This window comes from Sus scrofa, chromosome 1 (assembly GCF_000003025.6).
Source record: "Sus scrofa isolate TJ Tabasco breed Duroc chromosome 1, Sscrofa11.1, whole genome shotgun sequence".
NCBI lineage: Eukaryota > Metazoa > Chordata > Mammalia > Artiodactyla > Suidae > Sus > Sus scrofa.
Genome location: NC_010443.5, coordinates 108,508,850 through 108,517,122, shown reverse-complemented (window position 1 = coordinate 108,517,122; position 8,273 = coordinate 108,508,850). Strand labels below are relative to the sequence as shown.

The 8,273-nt window shown below is 44.2% G+C and overlaps 1 protein-coding gene across 5 annotated transcripts in view; it reads left to right on the top strand.

The window, feature by feature from the left end:
• USP3 (ubiquitin specific peptidase 3) overlaps nt 1,512-8,273 on the top strand; it is a 101,254-nt gene continuing 94,492 nt past the window's right edge. For 2 of the 5 annotated variants that reach the window (XM_021094087.1, XM_021094102.1), the window contains exon 1: nt 1,512-1,925. In XM_021094087.1, the coding sequence (XP_020949746.1) occupies nt 1,835-1,925 (91 nt within the window). In that variant the 5' untranslated portion in view covers nt 1,512-1,834. Of the gene's footprint in view, nt 1,926-2,426; nt 2,536-2,567; nt 8,006-8,273 lie in introns of those variants that run through there. The other 3 variants (XM_021094093.1, XM_021094119.1, XM_021094114.1) reach the window with 3 other exon arrangements.

Sequence of the window (8,273 nt, the reverse complement as noted above, 5' to 3'; positions counted from 1 at the left end):
TTCCTTTGGAGATAAGCATTGTTTTCTCAGTTTTATAGACATAAAGGGCTTGGAAAGACTAGAAACACTGGCTAAAGTTGGTCCTCAAGTAGGCAGCAGAGCTAGGATTTGAGCAGCCGCACTTTCCACAATTCGGCACTGCCATAAAACCTCAAGATGGCTTGCTCTAACAGCAGTCAAAACTTGGGAGGCAACCAAAGAGTGTTGACCGAGGAATGGGAAATACTGGGGGGGAAAGAATGGGGGGAGAGTAAGGAAGGGTCAACAGAGATGCCGCAGGTGAATGGACACCGTTAGGCAGAGGAGTGCGCGGCAGAAACCAAGTGGTGGCGGGTAGTGTGGGGGATGGCGAAGCGTGGGAAGTGACTGAGAGGGCACTCCTGGACTGTTGCAGGACTGCCCTGTGGGGAGGTGCTCTGCTCTAACCACTACCCGGCCTGGCCCGGTTAATCATTTCCTGACCTTCCTTCCTCCTCTCACCCGGCCCGAGGGATTGCCACATCAGCCTTCCCCTCCCCCTCCCTGCCTCCTGGCCCTGTTGCTCCTTCGCCGGGTTTTACAAGGAGCCCCAACTTTGAGGCAATGTTTGTAATAGCCCCAGACATCCCCAAGGCAGTGCCCCCACAAAGATCGCAGCCTCGCTAGGGCGTAACCCCTGCCCCAGAGGCTGGCCCTATCCTTTTTCCACAAAGAGATCAGAGTGCCTGGGAGCCAATCCTAGTACGGATTAACGGTAAAAAGGGGGATGGTAACAGCTGCTGGCGTGATGGTGCGAGGTTTAAATGAGGTATTATTTGTAAAGTGCCTGGTTAGGAGGCAGCAGTGGGTGTTTAACAATTGTTAGGTCCCTTCTCTTTTCGTCACCTGGTAACAGTGACCGCGCTCTCAGCAAACGCAGGTTAAAACTATCTCACTTAAATTTACACTGAGGGTGAGGTATGAATGTCCGATCGTCTGCTCAAAGTAACGGAGATGGTGAGTCACTGTGACAGGGGTTGAACACAGGTTCATGAGTGCCCACGCGGGACCAGCCACTCAGCACCCAGGTGGCTGGCTAAGGTCACGTGTTCAAAAACTGGAACTCGATCACTATCGCACCTGCCGAAGGGAGCAGAACACTAAACTAGCACTGCTCTGGGACCTATGCACCCCGGTGGGTCTAGGCCCTTAATCTAAGCTTGTGTCTTCCTGTGTAAAAATGGGGCCACAGAGCCTGTCTGCCCAGGTGGTTTTTATTTTCTTCACATTTTTTTTGTGTGGTCAGATTTTCTACCGCGCTGTAGCCAGTCCACCACACACAACGCAGAAGCACTCTTTGTGAGCGCTCGCCCGGCCGCGGTAAAAGCGGCGGACTGGCCCTGTGTGCCCTGGTTTAGCGCCCCACCCTTCCAGGGGCGGGGAAGCCGCGGCAGTCCCGGCCAACAGAGTTGGGAAAGTCACTTCCGAGTGCAGCCAGACCCTGGGCGACCCGCCTGCGAGCGCGGGGACCCCCACCCCGCGGGAGAGGACGGGGGCGGGGCTGGGCTTGGAGGCGGGGCCTGCCCGGGGCAGGGCGGGGCCAGCCTGGGAAGACGGAAGCCCCCAGCCTAGGGGTGGCGGCAGAACCCGGATTCCGGAGTACCACGTTTTCCGGAGCCGGGCCTCAGGAGACGGCGGGCGGGAAAACCCGGCTCCCGGAAGCTTTTGCTTTCTTTGACGCAAGGGCTCGGGACTCAGCTGCCGTCTGCCGAGCGCCCGGCGAGGAGCGACCCCAGACGGATCCTTCTTAGTCCCTCCGCCCCCCACCTCGCCGGGTCCCGGAGCCTCCGTCCTTCTCGCCGCTCTCCGGGTGGCCATGGAGTGTCCGCACCTCAGCTCCAGCGTCTGCATCGCTCCGGACTCAGCCAAGTTCCCCAACGGCTCCCCGTCGTCCTGGTGCTGCAGCGGTGAGTGCGGCCCCAGGCGGCCCTGAAGCGCACCCGAGGCCCCGGCTCTGTGGGGCCTGCCGTCTAGGGGCCGCTGGCGGCCGGCGCGCGGACTTGGGAAGGGGTGAGGGCGAGCGGGGCTCGGCGGCTGGGGAGGGGTACGCGGCGAGGCGGGTGGTGCGGCGGCAGGCGGAGCGGCGGCGGCAGCTCCTTTGTTTCCCGGGGCCCGACGGTCCGGCCGGCAAAGGAGAGGCCCGTGAGGGGCGGGAGCCCGCGGGGCCCACGAGCGCGTGGGGGCGGCAGCGAGCGGGGACCTTGGTCAGCGGCTCGCGCCCCCGCGCAGCCCTGCTGTGATCGGGGGCTGCGCTGGCCCGTGTCCCCGGGTCGGGGGCGGCGGGGGCGGGTGTCCGGCCCCCACAAGGCGGCCGCACGTGTGGCGGGGCCCGAGTTTCGTCCCCTCCTTGACGGGACGGCAAAAGCGTTGCTCTCGGGGCGCAGCTTTGTCCAGGCTGCGGGGCGCGCTCTGGGGCCCTTCGCTACCTGCCTGGGCCCCCCATGCACCCGCGACCCGACCCACGCCGACCGGCGGGAACCGGGACCCGGAGAGGTGCTGAGTACTCAGGCGGCGAAGGTCGGAGTCTTTCATCAGCCAGAAAGGGTGAAGTTTGAAAACAGGCTGCTGGTTAAAAAGCTGAGAAGGCTAATCGAGCAGCTGCTTTGGAGGGGTAGCTCGAGTTGTCTTTCATATCTTTCGGATTGTCCGAAATTGCCTTGGGATTTCCGAGTTTTTGTGCTGTAGGACAGTTATTAGGTTTATGTAATGCTTTTGCATTGCTTAAGCTTCTTAACTCCTTCTGCCAGGCCCCTTCGAAGCCCCAGTACCCCCTTATTGTCTGCTCTAGAGACTTAGGATCGCACCGGCCACACTGCTTTGATTACTTCCTGGTAGGGCCCTGGTGCTGCTGATAGTCTTTGTTTATTAGCTTTGAGAGGATCAATGATAGCTTGGGTTGTAGTGTAAAATTTGAATTGTGCATTTCAAAAATCTTAAATTCGTTTGAATAAATAAAGGGAAGAAAATAGCAATGCTACGTACGATTTAGCTGTGTGACATTTCTCCTTGTGTGCCGGAGCTGGGAAGATAGTTTAGAGAATGCACTAACACTTTTGACAGGTTACTTTTTAAAGGGTGAATATTTCCTTGGAGAAAAACTCAGGTAATGCCGCAAAGAAAAATTCATTCTAGGATAAGGAATAGAAATAACTGCGGTTTCCTTGAGCTCTCAGAGGTTGGATGCTTGGCTTGGCTTTGTAAAGTCAGTATCTTTTTCTGCATGAAGCCTATAAAGATTATTAACTGGTTAATTTGTTTTACAGTGCAGTGTTGCAGTTCTTTTATGAGGGTGCAGAAACTTACCTAAGAATGTTTCTTTTACAGTGAATGTTGAGTATGAAACAACAAATAAGGTGTATCAAATTGCTTTACAAATTGCTTGGTAGTGCATTAGCTATAATTGTAGTTATAGCTGTGGTGCTATAAGTGTAACTTTTTTTTCCCCCCAAAAGAGATGTGAAAAAAAAAATCAAAGTAAACACTAGGAAAAGCATACCTCATGAAGAATGATGAAATTACTCCTTGCTCACCTGTGGTAACTATAGGGTTACAAGCAGACAGCATGCTTTTGGCTTTTTCTAGGTAAAATCACATCAAATTTTAAAATGGCCTCATTGGGCACATGTATCTAAAAAAAGGAAAAGAGTTTATGCAAGTGGCAGATATCCTGTTGTGAGTCAGTCTTGCCTTTGTTAGTCAGGGTGTCCACTTGACTGTGGAAAAGAGATGCAGAAAATTGAGTATCTCTTGAGGAACTTAAGTTAAAATAGAGCATAACTAAGAGGCTTCTGCTGATTAAAAAAAAAAAAAAAAGAACAGAGTTATACCTCTAGCCCTAAGGGAGGGGTGATTTCTGTCCAGAGGGTAAGATAGCATCTTTGTATCTTGCAACAAAGTTTTTCTCTGACATTGCTTTGGGAGGGTGGTTCTAGTCATGTGCTTCCATCTGTAGAACCAGTAAAGCTTAAGTTTCACAACTTTATGTGGGTTTTTCCTTTCTGTTCATATTCTGTGAATTGAACCAGTTTCATTTGGGCCTCCCACTTTAATCTGTTGGCATCCATTCATTGATATAATCTCATGTTTTTGTGTTGAGCTTGATCTTATTCTTGCCTGCCTGTTGTTTCAGTGATTAAATGATTATTAAAATTGTGGGTCCTTGATCAGTTCATCATCTTGGAGCATTATATATTCTGGTATTTATTCTCCAACACTCTCGTATTTCTTCCTTTCTTTTTTTGTTTTTGGTAGGGCTCCAAAAGGGTAGCCAATGTGCAGAAAGATGTGGTGATCGGGTTTGGGTCTGATTACGTTGTTATTAGGGAGGGGAAAATCCCTGTTTTGGCACTGGGACAATAAAAGTAATGCCCTTGCCTTGTTTTCTTTGGGAGGTTGCAATTACACCATGGTGAAACAGCCTTAAGGCAGCCAAGCAAATTGCAAAAGACCAACATCCTAAGCTCTGCTAGGTAGCAACACATCCTTGGAAAGTACTTCTCTTTCCTTTGAGCATCGATTTCATTGTGCCATCTGTAGAAAAGGGTATTACCTCACATTGACTTTGCAGGTTGCTGTTAGGATGAACAGGGTCATTTTTTGTGAAAGCTTTGAGATACTCCAAACACTATTTGAATAGTAGGTGGTATTATAGGTCAGAACATCTTTATAAAGAGAACTCTGAAGACTTAAATATCTAAAGCCCTTTAAATAGGGCCTAGGACAGGCTGGCTTTATGCTGAATTATGTTTTACAGGGAGATATATTACTCAACAAGATTAGGGGGTATAAGAAGTAATTATACTTCAGAATTAACTTGAGCTTCTTATCTATGGAAGGCACTGGGTACATTTATTGTATATGTTGTGTAACTGTATATCACAGCAATTCTCAAACTTTTGGTTTTCAGAACCCCTTTATGCTCTTAAAAATTATTGAGGACCCGAAGGGTCTTTGGTTGACTTAAATCTATTTATATTTGCTATACTAGAAGTTAAAACAGAAAAATGTAAAATATGTATTTATTAAATCATTTACAATTAACAATGTAAATCCATTCCTGTTAACATAAATAATAATTTCTATAAAATAGCTGTATTTTTCAAAAACGAAAATTTAGTGAGAAGAGTAGCATTGTTTTAATTTTGGCAACTCTTTTTGTTGTCTGGCTTAGTAGAAGACTGGTGGATTTTCATATCTGCTTTCACACTCGGTCTCTTGAGATAACACACATCATGTAACCTCTGGAAAACTCCACTGCATGCTTGTGAGTAAGAGTAAACAAATAAAAGTAACATCAGTATTATTTATGAAAATAGTTTGACTTCATGTACCCCCTGAGGGGTTTTGGAAACTCTCTGGGACTTTAAGAACCTAGTAGTATGCAGCTATAGTACCAGTTAAGGACACCTGCTCTTAACAAAATAGCTTTAAAATATTAAAGAATTCCCTATGGGCTTAAAGCTAGCAACATTTATATCTGTGTGGAAACTTACAGAGTTTGTGAACTATATTAGCTGAGACCATGGGGTCCAGTAGTCCTTTGCTCTCAAAGGAGTTGCAGTCTAATCTAGTTGGGGAGAGACAGGAAGCTAACTGGTTAGAAGATAAATCCATGTTGTGGTTTAAGGTAAATGTTGAAAATAGCAATTTCCTAATACGGTAAAAGTTGATTTATGTCTAATTTTGCTGAAAGCATTCTCGTTTTAAGTGAAAAAGTTTTAAATAAAAACTGGGACATTCTCTCAAGGTTTAAGTGCATATATCCAGATGTTATTTTCAGAAGCTGGAGGCTTGAGTATTTCTTATTTTTGTGGGTAAAAGAGTTAAACCAGTGGCAAAATACTGGGGGAAAAACACAGATTGTTTAAAAAGAGGCCTTGGTCACAACTGTTTCAATAACTAAGGAAAGCCAAAGACTTCAGGGGTTTGGATTGAATAGCTAGTTATATTGGAGATATTTTAATAGCTTAGGCAAGAAAATTTTTCCCTGATTAATTCTTCAAAGAATTGAGAAGGTCTCTTAAAGTTTCCAGTACATGCTTGCCCTCATATTACTCTAAGAAAACTAAGTGTAGATTAATTGTTCTGCAGTTTGTGAATATTGGAGATTAACTCTTTTTTTTTTTTTGAAGATCCATTTAGTAGGATGAAGCTCTGATTATCGACTCCTTGTAATTGGTAATAAATTTTTAATTTGTGATAAAAGTGAGAAACCACCTTGATGGAATTATGGTTATTGTGTATCATGTTTCTCTCACAACCTAACATTTGAAGACTTTTGTATGCACTATCTAAATTTTCTAGATATGATCAGTCATTTGTTCATTGTAAATTCAAATGCATTTACTGCTTTTTAGTAATAACCCTGTGTGAAATATTTATTAAGTGCCTAGTATGTAATAAGACACTCAGTAAATATTTGCTTAATGAATGAAGGACCTTTCTTCCATTTAGATGGTGGCTGGAATGGCCTTAAACTTTATGTTGAAAATAAATGGAGAGTAAGTGAGCTTCTCCCCAGAATGCTTTTACCAGTCCTCACTCCCAGTTTTTAGTCTGTAAAGTAAACTTTGACTGGATTGTGAGCAAATGACCATCTGCAGTGTTGTTACCACGATGAATTTGTATTCTTTTGACTCTCTGTGTTTATAGATGGATGGGTGGACATTTTAGCAGTAAATGTGGGTGGGGCAGTTAAAAATCAATTAATTGGTGATACTTTTCTTCACATTAATTTTGAAGATTAAATTTTATTTTCAGATGTTAATTTTTTCCTGAAGAATTTAAGCTTTTTTGGGGTAATGTTTGTAAGCTTAAGACAAATGTAATTGTCTTTCTGATTCTTCTGGCACTATTCCATCCCCATTCCCAGCCCTCAGAACCTTAAAGCAGCAGCAGCAGCAGCAACAGCAGCAGCAGCGTATTTCCACAGTCTCTGAATAATTGGTATTAGATGTGAAAGACCTGGAATTTAGAATGTGTTCCATGTGTTTGTTTGAGGAGACTGCAGTCTGGGGATTGAGCCTAACATTTTTCTGTTGTGAAGAAGTTTCGACACATAGATCAAAAGTTATTTTCTAAATAGAATTCTTAGTGGTATACAAAGAATATCCTTCATGGTCTAAGCAGAAGGAGGGAGGATCATGGGGTGAGGGGAGAATTTGAACTCTTTGTTTTGGCTTCCTGGTACTCATTTATTCTCAAAATAATTTATTCTCATTATTCTTTGCTGTTGCAGCATTAGCTTTAGGCTCTTATACTATCCTACTTTTTCCTTGTTGAAATTTATACAATTTCCTTCTTTAGTAGAACATAATAGATTAATTTCTGATCCTTCAAACTTGATTTAGAAATACTTAATTTTTTCTAGTGTTTGTAGCTCAGTAAGCAGAACAGTGAGTAATTTAGTTTGTAGCTCATTGAGTAATTTAAGTTCCTGTTTTAAAATTTGAGTCCCTCTTCCATCAGGGAGTAATTTACAAGTACATTTCTCCCTAACCTGGTTTATTTTTTTCTTTTTGAGCCTCCCATCCCTTCTTGAGCTGAATATTTATTTTTCCTTGTTTGAAAAAAAAAATTAGTTTCCTTTGGTTAAATTTCCAACCTCTGGGTTTTGTGTTCCATCTAGACATCCAGATAGACTTGGGTAGTAGTTTATCAGTGTTTGAAGTGGAAAAATGTATATGGTTTAATGTATTTTAGTGTTTTATGTTTATTCATAGCTATTTTAAACATGAGAGCAACTGCTGTAGGTGTTTTAATAGAGCTTTCCAGGACAGATGGCTTAGAAGGAAGTACTTAGATTCTCTGCAGGGGCTAGTACTTCTTGGAGGGTGTGTTTGTGATGAAGCTTACCCTGATTGACAGTTTAGAATCCTGAGAATACCATTAACAACAGTAATAGCTTGTTCATCTTACCTAGAATTATTTGGTGCTAAGACCTTTCGAAATGCTCTGTGATTTGTAATAGTCTGTTTTGAGAATGAAGGTAAGAGAAGGTATCTTTCACAAGGAAAGGAAATGTACCTGAAAATTATTCATTGCTGTTGTATCCTGAAATCTTTCAGGATTGTTGAATGATCTTTGGCTTAGAAACTTGTAAACAGAGATCATCTTTTAACTGCTGTGACTCTGCAGATGTTAGTATATGTAGTAATTCCAGATGTTTTCTCATTTATTAGTTTTGCTGAGTAGGAGGAGAGCTGAGAACAACGTAAAGTAACTTCAAAGCACTTTGCTAGCATTTAATCTTGACT